This window comes from Meleagris gallopavo, chromosome 30, assembly GCF_905368555.1.
Source record: "Meleagris gallopavo chromosome 30, MGAL_WU_HG_1.1, whole genome shotgun sequence".
Classification (NCBI taxonomy): Eukaryota; Metazoa; Chordata; class Aves; order Galliformes; family Phasianidae; genus Meleagris; species Meleagris gallopavo.
The window spans coordinates 2,602,726-2,621,888 of NC_139433.1; the positions used below are offsets into that span (position 1 = coordinate 2,602,726).

The 19,163-nt window shown below is 56.5% G+C and overlaps 1 protein-coding gene across 1 annotated transcript; it reads right to left on the reverse strand.

Annotated features, from left to right (window-relative positions):
* Positions 1-11,267: 11,267 nt before the first annotated feature.
* ANKRD24 (ankyrin repeat domain 24) lies at positions 11,268-17,457 on the reverse strand. The gene is made up of 19 exons (XM_031557132.2): positions 17,374-17,457; positions 16,226-16,356; positions 16,039-16,127; positions 15,831-15,895; positions 15,532-15,589; positions 15,386-15,456; positions 15,043-15,149; positions 14,775-14,962; positions 14,625-14,653; positions 14,380-14,472; positions 14,169-14,273; positions 13,905-13,949; positions 13,700-13,798; positions 13,547-13,619; positions 13,308-13,429; positions 12,089-13,234; positions 11,839-11,976; positions 11,703-11,768; positions 11,268-11,570 (listed from the first exon to the last, which is right to left on the reverse strand). The coding sequence occupies exons 1-19, from the start codon at positions 17,440-17,442 to the stop codon at positions 11,493-11,495; spliced, it is 2,772 nt and encodes a 923-aa protein (XP_031412992.2). The 5' UTR covers positions 17,443-17,457; the 3' UTR covers positions 11,268-11,492.
* Positions 17,458-19,163: the final 1,706 nt, after the last annotated feature.

The window sequence follows — 19,163 nt, forward strand, 5'->3', positions numbered from 1 at the left end:
TCCCCTTCCCTTACACCAACACGACAGTGATGGGCACATGCTGGGTGCTGGGGACCCAGTCACCCCAAGACTCCCCATGCTGTCCCTAGACACAAGAGTACAGGGGACAACAGTCCCAGTGCTGCACTGGGCTCTTCAGAACCCATCTCTTCCATCACAGTTCACTGGGTAGCCCAGCTCTGCCGGAGTTCAATTTTTCTGCGGTGATTACAATTTAAAAAGCAGCTCCCCTGACCATTAAATCAAAATGAAATTGATTGGAGGCAACAAAAGGAAAGGGAAAAAAAAAAAAAAAAAGAAAGAAAGAAAGAAAAAGCTGAGGGAAAAGGGAGGAATTTTCTCCATCATTGTGGCTGTTGTGTGTGTGGATGGCTGCAAGCTGTGCCACAGGAACACCAATGCTGGCCATCACCAGCACCAAGGCTGGGAGCATCCCTATGGTACTGATGGGCCTCCAGTGGGGTGGAGATGTTTGCATCAGTCCTGTGGGTTTTCCACCCAATGGGGAGGATAGGACAGGGCCTGGGGCCATCTCTGGCAATAATTAATGAGCCCACAGCTTAATGAGAGCATAGCCTGACCCCTGGGCTCGTGTTATTGCTCATTGTGCTGAATGAAGTGATTCTGCAGAATGACACTTTGGGAGCACGGCGCTCCAGGAGGACTCAGGGTGCTGTCAGCCTGCGGTGATGGTAACTGAGCTCCCTCGATTGAAATCCAAGTTGCAAAGATTCATCTGATCCAAAACAAAAAGGTGTTTTCCTACAGATCATTTCAGCTCCAACCTGCTCCCTTTTTTCTGCTTCGCACTCCTCCCTTATTTTTTGGTCAACTTCAGAACAAAAAGCACTGCTTGGAAATGACCTTTGTTTCCTAACGCTATTGAAATGACATTTTTCTGGCAAAGTGTTCCACTTTGTTTTTAAAACAACACTTAGAAATTGCTCAGCTCCTCGCTCCCTCCTCAGCACTGCATCGCTGGCTACCACCAAAACCCTGTTTAGGAGTTTGGGGCTCCTCCTGCTCCTCTCCACCCTTATGTCAAGGAGAAGATTCTCCAACAGCATTGGCTCAGTACAGGGAGACCAAATGGCCTGGCACCATCTCTACCCTGATGGATGGTCCCTTATTGGGACCCTCGCTGTGTCAGCTGGATTTTGAGAAAGAAGAAACCAAATCCAGCCTGGTGGCTTCATTTGGTTCCTTCGTGGCATCATTTGTCAACAGCTCCGTGTCCAGGTAGGGTCTGGTGATTAATGATGTCCCCCAGGGGTCTGTCTTGGGATTGGTGATGGCAATGGAGTGAGGATGGTGTTGGTGATGAGGAGATGGTAATGGTGGCCATGGGGAGATGATGGTGGCCATGGGGAGATGCCATGGTTGTGATGATGGGGAAATGGTGGTGGTGGTGATGAGGAGATGATGGTGGTTGACTGTGGGAAGATGATGGTAGCCATGGGTAGATGCCATGGTTGTGGCCACGGGGAGATGTTGGTGGTTGTGGTGAGATGATGGCTGTGGCCATGGGGAGATGATGGTGGCAGCCACGGGGTTTGCTTTGGATGCTTGAGCTCCTTTGGGATACAGCAGCCCTCACCTCCCATTTTACCATCTCCATAGGTGAGGTACGATAAAAAGGGACCAAAAAGAGAGAAAAAAAATGAATGCACAGCAAAGGGAAGCTGCCTGCCTGCAGTCCCTTGCTGGAGGATGCTGTACCAGCTCCCGCCTCCCCACGAGGAGCGGGAGATGGAGAGGAGCGCAGGGAACTGGTGTGCAGAAGATCAAGAGGAAAATGATCAAAGGAGGCATGTGGGTGAGCGCTGGCAACCCCGTCACCCTGGAGACGGGAAGCAAATATTTGGGCTAATGGTGCTCTCGGTGAGCAGGGCCGGGCAGTTCCCATTGTCAGTGACAATAGTGATGGGCAGCCGTCCTGCTGCTCTGCTCTGCGTGTGGCTTCGTTAGGCTCTGCAGCACGGGGCTACCTGGGGTGTCAATTAAGGGCAGTGGGCATCAGCCAGAGCCAGCACGGGAGGAATGCTGGGGGCTGGGGGAGGGCGATGGGGCCGTGGGGCTGGGCAGTCCTGGGGGAGCATCCTGCAATGGCACGGAGCTGGGATGCCAGCACAAAGCCGTTGCCTCCCCCAGGATGAGGATGCTTACAGACACACCTGAGATCCAGCAATTAAAAGAAAGGAAAAAGCCCTTAATGAGCAGGCAAAGGACCTTTCGGTCATGCCAGGTGCAGAGCAATCCCTGTCCTGTCCCAAGGGTGGGACCCTCTGCCCCAGTGCTGTACCCGGTGTTCCATCTGCCCGCCCATTCCAGGAGCATGACATAAATTGGAGTGACACGGAGGAAAATCAATCTGAATGAATGAGGTCACCTGCCTTATGAATAATGCATCCGACACGTGTGTTAATACGCATCGTCCCGGTGTGCTGGGGATGGAGAGACCGAGGGGGAGGCAAGGTGAGGGAGCAGCACAGCTCAGCTGGATGCTGGGGCTGAACTGGTGGCCTATGGGTGCTGGTGCTGGGTGACAAAGCTGAGCTGGGAGCACTACAGTGCTTCTCGGGGACAATCAAAGGCAGTGACACCCAACCAGGTCGGCCCCATGCCCAGATGGACCCTCCCACCTCATGGCCTGTCCCCAGTTGCTGTCGGCACGTGGCCCAGCACCAGGTGCTGCATCCAAGGCAGTTGTGTGGCACGGGGACGGGGCAGGTGATGGAGGTGGAGGAAAGAAGGGCAGCACAGCCCAGAGATTACCAGAGAAAGAAAGCACGGCACTGTTGGGGCAGCAAATGTTTTAATTCCCCTCGCAGCTGCCCACAGCCCGGCTGCTGGGCACGAGGAGCAGCAGTGCCGTGGTGCATTGAGGTCACCAATGAGCAGAGTCACACTACAGCTCAGGCACGGTCCGGTTCTCCCCATTCTCCCTCCTTTGCACGTTATTAAGTTGTTCGGTGCTAAAGGAAAGCAAACGAGGGAGCCCGGCAGCACCTCAATGTTGCAAAAGAACATCTTGAAGCCATTCTGCCATCTGTTGTGCTTTCAGCGCAATTAAGCAGGCAGCAGCCATGCGAGACAGCAGGGAGCACCCGCCTGTGTGCAATCCTCCCTGCAGGGCTGGAAACCTCCCTGGCACGGTGGCCGGGGCACGGCTGGCTGCAGCAGGGTGTGAGATGTGGGCACTGCTGATCGTTATCAGTTGCCAGATCTTCCCCCAGCCCTGTGAGCGGCGTGCTGGCAGCCAAGGAGCGACGCAGATGCCCGGGATGCGATCGCTTGGCACGTGAAGCAGCAGCAGCAGCACCAGCCCTCCCTCCTCCCCCCAACCCCCTCCCACCGTTGGCTGCCTGCAGGGAAGGCAACGCTGTGCTGCTCACCCAGCCGTGTGCCACTCGGCCCCCCGCAGCCCCGTGCATCAGAGGGGTCAGAGCATGAGATGTCCAAAGCCTTTTAGCCAAGGGAGGTTCGTTATGGGGAGCAGCGAGGAGGGAGGCTCATACAAAGCTGCCAAGGATGGGGCTCAGAGCTTCCCCAGCCCTATTGGGAATGGAGCTGGGACGTGCCCCTCTCACATCCCCCATGGGAGGGCAGAAGCTCCCGAGTCCCTTGAGGAGCTGAGTGCTGAGCACACCTCACCCTGCACCCAGCAGCATCACCTCATAGAAAGGCTGGGATAGAAGGAATCCCAAAGCCTCCCCAGCCCCATCCTGCCATTACCGGGTGCCTCCCAGCATCTCAAGCTGCCCAGGAACCATCTGTGACATCGGGCATCACCAGGGATGGGGCACCCGCACCACCCTCAGCGAAGAATTTCCTCCTCACATCTGACCTACATCAATCATCCCCTCTTTGTCCTATTATTACCATCAGTCCTGGGTCACTGGCAGCCCCCGGTGTTGCTGTTCCACCAACATCCCCAATACAGCACAGCCTCCAGAGAAGCACCCGCTGCCAGCACGGGGCTGTCAGCACTTCCCTTTGTTGCTGCTGCTGTTAACTTTAACGGTAACATGGGTTTATCCCCTTGATCTTGACGGGAAATAGGAAGGCGAGGGAAGCATCTCCAGGGAATCAACTCTGCATGCGCTGAGCTTTAATTAGGGATGCGAGATTTCCTCCGACAGACACGATGTTAAGCGAGCCTTGTGCTGACAATGATGAGGACCAACACTGCTCCGAAATGCAGCATGAAATGGGAACGGAGGAGGTGATCCCCAACCCCATCCACACAACCCAGTTTGGCACAGATGCAGACCCACCATCGGGGCTGGGGACAACGGGGAGGTGGCCGTGCACATGACACTGTCACCACGGGCAGCACAGGGGAGAGATGCAGAGCACGGAGGAGGCTGCACCGTGCACGAGGGCGCGTGGTGGCTTCAGAAAACATTACAGCTGATTAAATCTGCAATTACGGATCTCGCTGCCGCCGCGCTCTCCTGTCAGCCTTGGCCTCAGCTGCTGACATCGCCGCGATAACAGCCACGATTAGCATAAAATCCCGGCTCTGAGCCCGGCCAAGGATGGGGAGGATTAAGCAGCCGGCTTCTTCTGCTAATTAATAATCCACTTGATTAAGAATTGTCAGTCAATATGTCACCAGCACAAGGACAGGACCTGTGTCCACGAGCTGGTGGCACTGCTCTGTGCCAACATGAGGCTGCCATCTTCCTCCCCTTCCTCCTCCTCCTCCTCCTCCTCTTCCCTCTTCCCACCCAGACACCCCTGTGCCATCCCAGCCCTGCACCCCACACCCCCCCTCCCCACACTTTCCCTTTTGTCACACGTTGCATGGGGGTAACCCAGCACCCAGTGCCCCGCAGCACCATCACCCGAAAGGCAAGATGCCATAAGAAGGGCTTTCTCCATCTGATGACATCATTTGTCACACTGGCTGATGATGACATCACACACTGCACCCACAGATACAGCGATCACCACCTCACCCCACCCCAGCGCAGCCCCCAGGCTGCCCAGACCCCCCCTGCAATGCACAATCAGGGCATGAATGATGCTGAAGGTTGGGGTGCAGCAGCACATCCCCAAAATTTGAGGCTGATCCTCAGCACATGGCATCATTCAGGTTCAGGACAGAGCTCCTTCCACTCCAAGCCTCCCCTGGTTGCTGCCACTGCTGTGTGGCACCATGGAGAATCACAGGGTGGGCACCCCTAGAAGCAGCTTTGCAGCAGATGAGCGCAGGGTACAACATGAGCATCTCCCCCCCACCACGGGAATACAGAGCAATTAGCTAATTGCAGCAGGATATCAGGGTGGGCACATGCTCCATCCTCGGTATGCAGCCGAGCAATGCTTTGTGTTTAACCCACATTCCCTTTTGTCCCATCCAGAGCGTGCCCAGGGCACTGTGCTCAGCACGTGCTGAGCTCTCAGCCTCAAATTAAACAGCCTCTCACCATGCTAACGAGCCCAGGTAAATGGGTCACGCTCACTGCACAGAGGCAGTGCTGTGTCACAGGCACTGGGCAGCTCCCATTTCTCCTGGGCAGCCCAGGGGTGATGGGTGGATGGGTTCAGCCTCCAGCACTTGGATTTTTGGAGGCCATGCAGGAGATGCTCCCAGCGTGGCTCCGTCTTGCCCCTCTGAGCCCGGGATGGAGGATGGGGTCCGTGCAACCTCTCTGGCTGTCTCCCACCTGAAAGCACCCAGGAGGACAGCACGTGCCTCTGGAGGAACAGCACTTCCTGACAGCAGCTTCTCCGGAGCGTTAATTATCTAATGATTCAGAGCTGCTGTACTGTGAACAAACAAACAAAGGCAGAAGGCACCCGCTCCATCTGCAGCACGGGGACAGATGTGCAGCAAGGGGGAGAGCCAGGCTGGGTGATGGGGGACAGCACTGCATGGAGACGCAGCCCTGGGGACCTGCACAGCCCCTCTGCTTTGGGGCACAGCTGTAAAAGGGGTTTCCCAGCACTAAGGCCATTGGGAACTGCCCCATAGTGCGTCCCCGTGCTGACAAGGCGGTGATGTTGGGGTGCAGCTCATACAGCCGGAGTGCCACCCCCAGGGACACCCATCAGCTCAGCACCTTTCATGCCTTGCTGGCTTTCATTTGCCACCACAAATATGCTCCCAGCTCTAGTGGGTGAGCATCACATCCCAGCATCACGTCTCTGGTTCAACGGGTTTGGGGTGCCCCACTCCTTACCCCAATCCCAGAGGGCTGCACCTCCCCCTGTGATGCACAGCTCCAACCCCAGAGATGCATCTGCTGCTCTTTGCACATGGAAAGATGGGAATTGCTGTGATTTTGGCTGGGGTGTTTGTGGAGCCTGGGGACTGGCGTTCTGGCAGCTCCCAGGGCACAGCCACAGCAACGCAGCAATTATCAGTCCCAGGTGTTAACAACAAAACTTCCCACTGCTGCTTCCAATTAGCAGCTCCTGGGGACTGCATGCTGCCATTCCATCACCCCATTGGGTGGCCTGGGGGATGGGGGGAGAGGGTCAGCAGGTGACAGCAGTGTCACTGGGGCACCTGGGGCTGGTTGAGTGCTGCATTGCACCCAAGGGGAGCTTCTGGTTGCTCAGGGCCAGGTCTGCCTCCTCCCCATCAGCATTTGCTGCTTTGCTTCCATCCCCAGAGGGCTTTAATAACACGGATAAGATCTACAGTCTTTCATTAGGGTCTGCACTGCAGTGCCCTGTAACAGAGCACGCAATGCTGGGAGGGATCGAAGAGCACTCAAGCAAACCAGAGCCTCCAGCACGTCTCCATCCTGCAGGAGCCGGGCACCAAAACATCCACACCTCAGGGTCCAATGGGATTTCCCTTGGGGTCCCCCCAGTTTCTCTCCCCACATCACCCCAGCGCCATCCCAGGTCTCTCCCAGTTGGGTTGCAGTCCCTCTGCAGCAGAATCAGCTCATAGTGAGCTCGAGCTCAGACTGCTGGCTGCTCCCCTCCAGATCTTTGGTCCACATACAAATGTGAATTTTTCTGCCTCATTCCAACCAGGGAAAGTTGCTCCTCCTGGCATGGGGGGGATGGCAGCTCCAGTGCAAGAAGGGACCATTGTGACCGAGCGCAGCTGCGCGGAGGGGATTGGATGGGGAATGCCAAACGTTGGCTGCTGGGAAGAGGCTGTAGTGAGCCAGCAGCCCTGACGGAGTTCCAAACCCAGCACGTGGATGGTGACAATCGGGGCTTTATGGGGGAGAGAGGCGGTTTGTGCCACCCGTGGCTCAGGCAGGAGGAGGTGGGCGCTCACAGGCGAATGGTGGGGGGTAGGAAATCCACGTGGGGCTCACAGGGTGCTCCCAAACATCACAACAACACGGTGCTGGGGAGGAGGAAAGGCAGAGCCGGGCAGCCTGCTTGGTCCTGATGCTGCCGCTTCTCTCATTTAATTTTTGTGCCTTTATGCAGCCCCAGCTTTCATCCCCAGCTGATTGGCAATGGCTGCACGGCTCCATAGAGCTGCTTGGGGGCAGTGCCATGCAGCACAGGGGGGCTGGGGAAGGCAATGGGCAGCCAGAATGGGATAACCCTCATGCAGTCCCCACATCAAACCTCATCTCTAACCACAGTTCTCAAACCCCGTCTCCCACCAGGTCCTGCTATGGGGCTCCCAAACCCCTACATCCACCCCAGAATACTGAACAAACCCATAGGAGACAAATCCTTGAGCCCATCCCAGAAGCAGCCCACGTCTCAGGTTATTACAGCTCTCTTTAGGGTTGTTAGGCATATATCAGTATTATTTTGGGGGTTGGGGTCCCACTTGGGTTAGGGTCAGGGTTATTAGGATGAGGTTTGGGGTCAGGGTTGGGGTCAGGGTTATTAGGATGACGGTTGGGGTCAGGATTAGGGCTCCTGCCTCACTATTCAGACCCCATCAAGGTCAACCTCCTCCATAATCAGACCCCACAAACGATCTGCTTCAAGGCTCTGGTGCCCCATAGAGAGATCCAAGGCATAAAGTGATGCAATACAACCCAACTTGGTAAGTCTCTTGTAGAATGATGGCACTTTCATCATGGGCAATGAACCCTAAAATGCAACACAGGGAAGACAAGGGGAAAGATATGGGGAAAGCAAGGAAAACACCGAAGGAAAGCAAGAGAAAACCAACACAAAGCCAACAGGATGCCATAAAACACAGCAACGAGCTCTGGGAAAAAAACAGAGCACGCCACGCTGTGTAATGAGATTACATCTGAGTGTGTATATTGCCCTTATCTATTTGAGCAATTAGCAGCCAGTCAGCAAAGCTGATGCCAGAGCATCCCAGGAAATGCAGCTTTCTGTTTCTTGCTGCTTTCATGAGGAGCCACAAAAGTGCCCTTGCAGGTCTTGCATTACTTACAGTGGCAGCGTGGTCAGGATTATTAGAGGTTTGGGCTATTATTAGGTTAATACAGTAATTTTTAGACTAATGGCGATTATGATTAGCATTCTGTTAGAGTTATCTTTAGGGTTGAAATTACTGTTGGTGTTACTCTTATGCTGACTTTCCTGGCTTGTTTTTAGTGGATTTTTAGGGCTGTGACAATTACTGTTAGGGTGATTGGGGTTATGATTAATGTTATTTTAGGGTTAAGATTGTGGTTATTTCAACAACTGTTTTTTGCATTACAATTCAAGCTATTTTATTGTAAACTTTTAGCATTATTTGTATTGCTACATAAAGAGATGCTTTTAGCAGCAGGTTAAGGGTCAGGTTTAGAGCTATACTGGGGGTTGATGCGGTTTCTTTAGAGCTCCTATTAGGGCTCCTATTTGGGTTAGGACTCTAGGTTAAAATGAAGGCTCTCACAGCCAGTCAGACCCTACCAATGCAATCTGCTTCCATGCTGTAGGGCCCCACAAAGGCTTTGCCTTTCCCTGAGCAGGTCAGCCTTGGGCTGAGCCCCTCCCAGCTACAGCTTTCCAGAAGCTACAGCCCATACGTACAGGAGTTACCTGCAGCTCCACGCAGGGCTGGACCGCTCTGACACCAAAACAGATTCTCTTCACAGAGAAAAATGGGATTGTGGTTGATGTTACAGCTCAAGTTGTCACTGCAGGAGCAATTCAACTCATTAAGGAAGCAAAATGACAGAGAAGTGCTCAGACCAGGCTAGTCTCCGGGGGAAAAGTAGGCACCCTGAAGATGGCTTGGGTGCATTGCTAGCTTTCTGTTGCTGAGCAGCATCTGGACAAGGATCAGCAGGTGATCAGCTGTTGTTTTTCCCGTATCACTTTAAAATGATGCTGTCTTCTGCTCTCTTCTCGATTCTTTTTCCAGCGGTTCTCGCACCTCCCGAGCGTTGCGGCTCTCTGCTGCCCCTTGCTGGACTCGACGCAGTACTGCGAGCAGAGCCCCGCGCATGCGCGGTAGCGCCCCTGTGGCGAGCATGCACAGTGCTCCTTTCTCAGGGCAATATGGCGGCGCGCTGCGCACGTGACTGCTTCCCGGCAGATTTAGCGACGTGCCCGGGGTCGCGAAGCACTGCGATACCACGATGCTTGGCTGTAGGAGACAGTTAAGAAATCCGCGTGTTCAGCAGCTCCTAGGAGACTCCACGGTGGATCTGTAGCGGTCCCAGGTCTGCTTCACAGCAGGTGGCACAAATGGACAAATATCCCAGAATTGTTAATTCTCCTGAGTTGGAAAGGGCCCACAAGGATCAAGCCCAGTGCCTGGCTCTGTGCTTGGCAACCTCAGCATTAACCCATACATCTAAGAGCCTCGTGCAAATGTTTGCTGAATGCCAGGGGGCTCCTCTCAATGTTTCCCTGTCAGCACAATGATTTAGTGTGTGCTGAGTTCCAGTGTTCAGACTCAAAATTGAACCCTTAGGAATGCAGATTTTCACCTGATGTGTTTCCTTGCGTGCTACAAAACTTTGAGCCTGACTCTTCAACCAACTGGATCATGCACGAAGGGACTCAAAGTGTCCAGCTGTACGCTGGATGTTTTGGCTCTGTTCACTGTGCCTCAGACCAAGCTTATCCTGCCCAGAACACGAATAATTCCTAGCAAAGTGTAAAGAAAGTGCTCTTTTTCCACGCAGCCCGAAGTACCCACGGCGTGGTTGTTACCCACGCATCGCACGGCAGCCTCTGCGCCACCGCACGTGCGTGGAGCACTCCTGCAGTACCGCATTTTGGTCGCTAGGTGGCAGCAGCGAGTGGCGCAGGGTTCGTGCTCATGCGCAATGCTGGGGCGGGTGACAGTCAGGTGACGCGATGAGCCAATCGGGTGCCGCGACGCTCTGAGGGACAGCTGGGTGACAAAGCGGGCCATTCCCTGTGGTGAAAACGTGAAAACAAACAAGAGACATCGCGGAATGGATTGAGGAATGTCCGCGAGTGGACTGTTCATCTACTCCTCAAATAGTTACAAGAAATAGATGTCGCTTTTACGGTTTCGGGGGCGGGCGTTGCGCTGCCTGGAGGACCAAAGAACATAGAGATTGGTGGACTGGCGGCGCAGAGCGGTTAAAACGAAGCGACTCCACTTCCGCACATGCGCAGCAAGCTCGGGAGGACCTGCTACCATAAAGATAGGCATCACGGAAGTGCAGAGCGTCTCTGTAGTACTGCGCATGCGCAAAACAACTTCTGCATTATTGAGCGTTGACAGCAGGCGGCAGCTGTGAGCTCTTTGCTCCGTGCTGTGCTTGCAGTACCGCTGTTTCTCCAGCAGGGGGGAGCAGCGTTTAGCCACGTTCCTATGGAGGGGAGCGGTTCAGCCCATTGACCGATCCCAGAAGTCAGCAATGAACTCCCAGCGTGTCTGCAATGCCACCTTCCATAAATTCCTTCTCTCTGATGCCATTTTTATACTATTTTCTTGCTTTCAGCTAGAGCTTGAGTGACTCTCATCATATTTTTGTTGTCATTGGAGTAAAATCGCCTCCCTTTGCTTTTATAGGTATAGGCAAAAGAATTCTGAGTTCATGCTCAGTGAGGTGTGGTCACACCTTGGAAGCTGGCAGCCTTTGGGATGGAGGTGTTGACACAGAAAGTGGAGACCTGCAGGCCAGTTTAACCTCACAGAGATCACTGCTTATCACTGCACCTGGCCCCAGGGAAGCAGTTTTTTGTCTCTGTCTAAAAGGATTTTATCCCTTCCCATCCCACTGCTTCATTTGTGGTCACATGCTCCCCTCTGGGGGCACTGAGGCCGAAGGAGATTATGGCATTAAGTCCCCAGCATCTTCATTTCCAGCACTGCATTCTACATCACCCATGTTCCCATCTTCATTCCCCCAGAGACAAACCATCCTGTTGCTGTGAATAGAAATACTTTATTGCTACTGTGCTGGGGTGCGTGCAGCAGTGTGGGGGCTTAGCACAGCACCCCCAGTGCCAAGTGAGTGATGGAGATGTGTGTGCCAGTACCAGGGTGCTGCTCAGAGAAGCAGAGGGGCAGTGAGGGTGTGAACACGGGCCTGACCTCCCCCCGGCCAGGTTGCTGGCTGTGCCCATGGTCCCTGTGGTACTGCCTTGCTGGTGGGGATTCATCTGCCCTGCTCCTGCAGCCTCTGCATCTTCAGGATCTGGCACAGCAGCCTCTGCACGTCCTCATCCATGTGGCCCTGGGGCAGAAGGGACATTCAGGAGCTCAGTGAGTTGGCAGTCTGCGGATCTCTTGCTGCCACCCCTGTGTACAGGGCACATGGTGCAATAATCCCCTATGGCATTGTCCCCACTGCCATGTCCCAGCTCACTTGCACTGCGTAGAGCAGGTGGCTCCGGTACAACTTGACCACCTTGCTGTGCTGCAGCTCTGTCTCCTGAAAGAAAGCAAGCAGGCTTGAGCTCGGGGTGGGATCCTGGGAACCCACCAGGTACCCTGATACCCACCGCCAGCTTCTCCTCTAGTGCCTGGATCTTGGACTGCATGGCAGCAGTGTCAGGGGGTGTCTGCAGCACTCCCTTGGACTCTGGGAGAGCATTCAGGGCCTCCTTCAGCCTGAAGACCTCCTTGGAGAGCTCAGTGATCTGCGCAGCGCACAGTTATGGGGAACCAGGGGTCACTCAGCCCCATCTCGCTAGCGGTCTCCCCATTGCTGTGACCCCACTGCCACCCTTCCATCACCTCCCCATCCCCTACCTTCCTATCCCTGTCCCTGACCAAGCGAGCTGAATCCTCTGCGTGGCCGTGGAGGTCCTGCAAGCGCCGTGTTTCATCTCGTGCTTCGGCCAGCTGCTGCTGCACCGCGGCCAGCCGCTCCTCGGCCGCCTGCCTCTCACTCTTCATGAACAGCGCCTGCCTTTGCACCCTGAACACCTCCTCGGACGTCTTCTCGTGCCGTCGCGACAGCTCATTCAACCTCTGGCTCAACGCCGCCGCCTCGGCCCTCAGCCCCTCCTGCACGGCCTCGTGCTCCCCACGCGGCACCGCCGTCGCCAGCTCAGCCTGCAGCCTCGCAGCCTCGCGTCCTTTGGCTTCTGCCACAGCTTGCAGCCGATCTGCCCGCTGCTGCAGCTTCTGCAGCTGCTCCTGCAGCACCGCTGTGGCCTTCGCGTGTTCCTCCGCTGACACCTGGCCCTTGGCTTCCCTCTGTGCCTGCTGCAGCCGGGCCAGCACCTCCTCGTGCTCCTTCCGTCCCACTGGCCGGGCTGCCAGCTGCTCTCGCAGGGTCTCCAGCTCGGCCTCCCTGCGGCCCAGCACCTCTTGCAGCTGCCCCAGCTGGGTCGTCAGCTCCCCGTGCTGCCTTGCCAGCTCGGCCATGCGCTGCTCTGGCACTCCTGGCTCCAGCTCGGGTGCATTGCCTGCCCGCCAGCTCTGTGTCTTGGCTTCCATCTCACATCTCATCGCTTCCACCACTGCTTCTGCTCGGCTGCAGCGCTCCAGCAGGGCCGCCTTCTCCCGCAGTGCCTCCTCTTGGGCACCACCAGCCTCCAAGCGGCCCTGCAGCTCCCTCACCTGCTGCTCTCGCTCCTCCAGTGCTGCCTGCACCTGCTTCAGGGCCATCCGAGCCTCGGCCAGCTCAGTGCCACGCTCCTTCTCAGGGCTGGAGGGAGACTGCTGGAGTGGCACCTGCAACTCACAGCGGCTCTGGACCTGTTGCTCAGTGCACCGCTGCTCCTTGCTGCCCTTTCCACCTGGCTCTGTTGCAGGGCTCTGCCTCCCACGCTCAGCACCCTGAGCCTGCAGCCTCTCCAGCTCACGCTTGAGGGAGTTATAGAGGCTGGCAGGCACAAAGTCCCCAGGGGAAGATGGGTCACTCTCATCCCGCTCGAAGTTCTCCAGGACCTGCTGAGGGGATGGTGAGGCTGCCGGCGGGCAGGGAACCAAGGGAGGGATGGGCAGACAGATGGTGACTTGCCTGTATCTTCTCCCTCAGCTCCTTGTTCTGCATGGTGAGGGACTGCACCTGGCCCTGCAGCGTGGCCAGCAGCTCCTCAGCCGAAGGGCTCAGAGTCTTCTTGGAGAGCAGCAGCTCTGCCCCTGTGCAGCACACAGATGCTGGTGCCGTGCCTGTGTGGCCGCTCCACACCGCCAGGAAAGCTGTCTGTGAGTGATGCACAGCCCCATGGTGGCCATTGGAGGCCAGCAGGGCCCTACCTGGGAACTCGAGCAGCTCTCCCTCCTCATCCTGCAGTGTCTCGATGTCGTAGCTCGTGTTTTCCTTCTCATTCTAGGAGTGCAGAGCAGTACATGTCAGATGCTGCACACCCTGCCTGGCCTCTGGTGCTGCCAGCCACTGCCTGTGCCCACCTCCAGCGAGGACAGGCGGCTCTGCAGAGCCTCCACCTCCTTCCCCAGCCGTTCCTTCTCTCTTTCCCGTGCTGCCAGCCGCTCCTCCAGCCCTTGGATCTGCAGAGCATGACACAGGGGTCCCCCGTGCTCCCCAATGACACCCCCAGAACCAGGACCCCTCAGACAGCCAAGGCTGCCTATGACCTCCCCACGCTGGCCTCACCTGCTTCTCCATGGAGCGTAGGGAGCCCTTATCCAGCTCTGCCTGCTGGCAAGACACAGAGACAACAGATTCACAGAATCACCAAGGTTGGAAAAGACCTTCAAGATCATCCAGTCCAACCACCTATCACCAATAGTACTCACTAAACCATGTCCCTCAACACCAAATCCACAGGGAAACAGGGAAAGATAAATGCTGTCCTCATCCCTCCTATCCCTGGTGATGGGGTGGAATCTTCCCCATGAAACTGTGCCTCATCAGTACCTCTCGTCTCTCCTTCTCCTGCTGCTCCAAGCCCCGGATTTTCTGCAAGAACTGTGCCCTCTCCTGCCGCAGCCGCACAATCTCCTCGTAAGCATCCTGGTCCTCCTGCAGGCAGATGGAGGAGTTCTGAATGGGTTCAGCTGCCTTGTACCTACCATGCTGACTGCAGATATGGAGCTAAGCCCGTACCAAGAAGGATCCTGTCTCTTACCTGGCCTGGAGTACCTGGGGGAGGCAGGGGAGCTTTCCTCTTCCTCGGAGTGTTGCTTTTCTCTCTGCCTGCTGACTGGCTGGGTGAAGATGTCTGCAGGGAGGGACATCACATGCCAAGTGGCCTTCCCCCTTCCTGGACCATCACTGTCTTGAAGAGCCTGAGGACTCCCAACGACCCCCACCCAGGGGCTGAGGGCAGGATCCAGGCTAATCCTGCTAAGAGTCAGGCCTGGCAACCCTCACCTGGGACGTCTGCTCAGATGACTCCTCTTCTGTGGGGAGAAAGAGAAATCAAGGAGGTTTGGGGGATCACGGAGGTGGGCATGGCAGGTGGAGCCATACTGGGGGTGTTCACAGTGTCGTGGACTCACGGAGAACACACAGCTGCCTTACCACTGGCCCAGGACTGGCGCTGTGCAGCCTCTTGCAGGAAGTGCTGGATGAGAGCATTGCCCATGGAGAGGCTGTAGTGTGCAGCATCGTGATCCATCGAGTCCACCAAAGCCACCCGTGCACCAGCATTGATGAGCACCTCCACGGTCTCCACGCTGCCATTCTCACAGGCCAGCATCAGGGCTGTCCTGAGCACAGGGGTGGGAGCAGAGGTGAGAAGACCATCTGTCTCCCCGTGTGCCCCCAGTCCCCACCAGCAAAGGCTCACTTCCCCTGCAGGTCCCGGCTGTTGATGGCTGCTCCACGGTGCAGCAGGTACTGGCAGAGCTCTGAGTGGCTCATCTTGGCAGCAAGGATCAACGGCGTGCAGCCATTCTGGGCAGAGAGAAATCAGGTGAGGTTCTGGGGATGCTGCTTGGATCCTCCATCTTGGGGCACCCTGCTGCTTGATTTCCACATCCTGCTTGCAGGGTGTTTTCACAGCAGTGCTCTGGAGACCACAGGCACTGCCAGCTGCTGTGTTCCACCCCAGAAGCAGCTGCATTTCAGAGGCAGCCTGGATCTTTGCTGCTCTGTAAAGTATCACGGGGTGAGAAGCAGAGGGATCTCACCTTATCCTTAATGTTCAGGGGAGCTTTGTAATCGCAGAGGATCTCTGAGCACGGTATGCAGCCACTGATTGCTGTGGAGGACAGAGGCTGAGCACTGCCTGATGTGGGGATGTGAGCAGGATAGGTTTGGCACTGTCCTCACTCACCTGCATGGTGCAGCGCCGTCTGGCCACTGCTGTCAGCTACATCCACAGGGCAGGAGGCCTGAAGGGAGAGATGGGGGACAGATGGATTTGCAAGCATGTGGCTACTTAGCATAGTTGTAGGGTTGAGCAGGGCTGCCCCAAATCATACAGTGCCACATAGAGCCAGGAAACCACCATGCCAACCAGCACCACCACTGAGGGAAGGGAGCTCAGAGACAGAGGGCACCAGGCTGGGGCTGCCCTTAAGGTGCTGGGCTCTTTGTGGTGTGACACAGCACCCTCCCTCTCAGCCCCAGTACCTGCAGCAGCTTGCTGACACATTGTGGGTGGCCATGCTTGGATGCCAGGTGCAGGGCAGTGTAACCTGGGGAGAGGGACAGACAAACAGGTCAGAGGACGGACAGTGGGTTGATAGTGCTGGTTGGATCAGCTGGGGGACAGATGGGTAAGCACTCAGCTGGGCTGAGCTGGGCTACCACAGCATTAGAAAGGTTGCCATGCCCTCACCCGAGCTGTCTTTGGTCATGGCATCCACGCCGTGAGCTAGCATGGCTTCAAGGCAGTCCGCATTCCCCCGTGTGGCAGCCAGATGAAATCTGCAGCGAGACCCAGAGCTGTCAGACCCACATCTCTCACCTAAGCCCCATCACAGCCCTGCATTCTTGGTGACTTGGAGACACACGTCAGCACTTACGCAGATTTGCCTTCAGAATCCAGCTTGGTGGGGACCAGACCCTTGCGGACAAGGAGGGATGCCACCTTTCCAGCATCGTTGTATTCCACAGCTTGCAGGAGCTTCTCATCATTCTTGGTCCAGTCCTGACTCTGCAATGAAGCCAACGCGAGGTTGTGATCTCTGTGCAATCATCAGGGGCAGGTAGGATGCTGAGCTAGGCATGGATGCTAATCCTCACCCCCTCACCTGCTATCTCCCACCCACCCCCAACTCCATCCCTTGGGTGCAGTTTCCCAGCTGCTGCAGTGTCTGGTGTGAAAGGTTTAGCTGGGAGAGCTGATGGGAATGAGGTTCCCCTTCACACCCCAACCAGTTTGCAGTTCACAGACAGGGGAATTAGCAGAACTGCCCCAGTTTAACTCTGAATGTTCCGAGATTTAGGATGCTCTCTGATTGCCCCTGCCCCAAGATTTGTTCCTGCCACCCCAGTGACCCTGATACTATCCACAGCCAGCACCCAAGGGGTGTCTGAGCCCTATTCCTGCCTGGGTCTCTCCATTCTCAGCCTTGTTTTTCTCCTTTCTAAGGAAGGGGTCAAGTCAGGGCAAGCAGGGCTGACAGTGAGCTCATGTCCCTGGGGATGACTGCAGCCCAGGATGTGCTGGGCACGATGCTGTCCCTGCTCCCAAGCAGGACTGGGGCTAGGTGAGAGTTTGCTGACCCAGTGGCCTCACAAATCCCCTCCTCAGGGAATGACCCACAGCAGAGCAGGACCTGGGGCTCACCCCACAGCCTGAGACAACAAACCAGAGGTTGGCTGCGGCTGGGAAATGGACGTCACCTCTGGGAGCTGCTCACATCCTACCCCTCACCAGCTGATGCCCAGCGCTAGGCAGGGGTCCTGTGCCACGGCGCCGGTCCTATGGGGCCGGGGGACCCAGGCACGGGGCGTGGAATAAACCAGACTCCCAGGGTTACTGGGCAAACTGGGAGCGTGGTGCTCACCCCCGCCCCTTTGTCTTGCAAGGACAAAGCAGCTCGGAGAGGACGCAGCGGAGCCCCGGGGACAGGATTGGGAATAGAGGGGATCCGGGCGGGGGTTGGGGGTGACAGCTTACCCCGTGTGCAGGACTGAAGGGGAGCGGGGATGGAGGGCAGGGACGTACCGCAAAGGAGGCAGCGGCACAGAGGCAGATCTGCTTCATGGTGTTGAGGAGGAGACGGCGGGCAGCCATGCATCCCTTGCCTCTCTGCCTGAGCGTGGGCTGGCCGGGGCTCCTGGTTACGGACCCCAGACCACGGGTCGGTCCGGTACCGCCGCCCGGGCGGGGACCGAGTCCTGCCGCAGTGACAGCCGGGATCCGCCTCCTGCCACCCCTTCGTCCCTCCTTCCTTCCCTCCCTCCTCGGAGCCCAGAGCTCCAGCATCCCTGCATCCCTATCTCGGAGCAGGTACTGAGGTTCCACCGAGCACCAACTGGTCCCAGAGTGGGAGGCGATGGGAGGGTGGGGGGGGGGGGGAGGAGTAGCTCTTGGACACCCCGTGTCCAAGAGGAGGAAAAGATGCATCTCCAATCTATGGGGACAAACATCCTCCCACTGCCTGCAACCAGCTCCTCGAGGAAGAAGGATGTAGGACCTGAACCCTGCCCTGGGGGACACAAACTGATCTCCCATCACTCTGGGGCCAAGAGGGACATGCATGACCCCCTGCCTGAATCTTAAAGGACCAGTGACCTCCTGCAAGGAGAGAACCCCAAAATGCAGAGGATTCCTAAATATCTGTCCCAGAAGAGCCCTAGGGGACCGAATGGAGACCCTCAGCCCTCCCCTCTCACAGCAGTGCAGCAGTGTAGGGAAACTGAGGCACAGAGCACCCTGAGCACAACAGGTAGTGCAGGCTCCTCCACCTACATGTCCTCCTGGTGCTTCTATAGGCAGTGGGGACAGTGCTGTCACCCTCTTCCCAGCCTGGGAAACAGCAGGAATATGCAGCATTATGCCAGTCTGGTGCTGAATAATTAAGGAGCATTGACTTGCTGGCTCCAAGGTGGGAACCCAATCTGGCTGTGGCAGCTGGAAAGCTGGCAGCCATCCCTGCATCCCACGGGACAGAAATGGGCACAGGACCTGGGACACACTCACCTCTCCTCAGTGCTGCTTTTCCTTCCTTTGCTCTGCCCTGCTCCCATCGATGATCCCAGTGGCAGCCATGGTTATTGGCCACTCGGGACAGGTCCCCATGTCCCCATACCCATGTGAAACATAGGACATCCTGGGCCACGTCCTTCTGTCCTCATACCCCTGTGAAACCCACTGACACCCCGGGGCACTGGCAACCCTGGACACGTCCCCATGTCCCTGAGGACAGCACTTACATCTGCTTTCCGGAACTTGGCCTTCAAGCTCTTCATGGTAACTGCAGTTCCGTGGCACTTGGACACCTGATGCCTGTGTCTGAAAACCTCGTCTGCTTGCTGTGGTCAGGCTGTGGGGATGTGACTGTTGCAGAGGGCAGTGGCAGCTTTGAGGGCTTTTCGGCTGCTGCTACGGGTCCAGCTCACCACCAGCCCTGCCTGTCCCTTGTCTCACTGCTTCTGGCCCACAGCACGACGGGGGGGCACATGAAGGTATTGGATTACCTCCGCGGTTACAGGCGGGGGGGACATGGGAGGGCCCAGCACCAGGCAGAGCAGGCAGCACTGGCACCCTACAAACCCCTGCACCCAGGCATAGGGCAGCTTGCATTGGAGAAGGTGTCATGGCAGGACTGGGCAAGCCTCAGGGGAAGGAAAGGAGGGTTTGGAATCACCACGACATTTCAGGTTAGATGTTAAGGAGAAATACTTTACTCAGAGGGCAGTGAGGTGCTGGAACACCAGAAATTGGGGATGCCCCATCTCTGGAGGCACTCAGGGCTAGGCTGGGCAGGATCCTGGGCAGTCTGACCCAGCGGT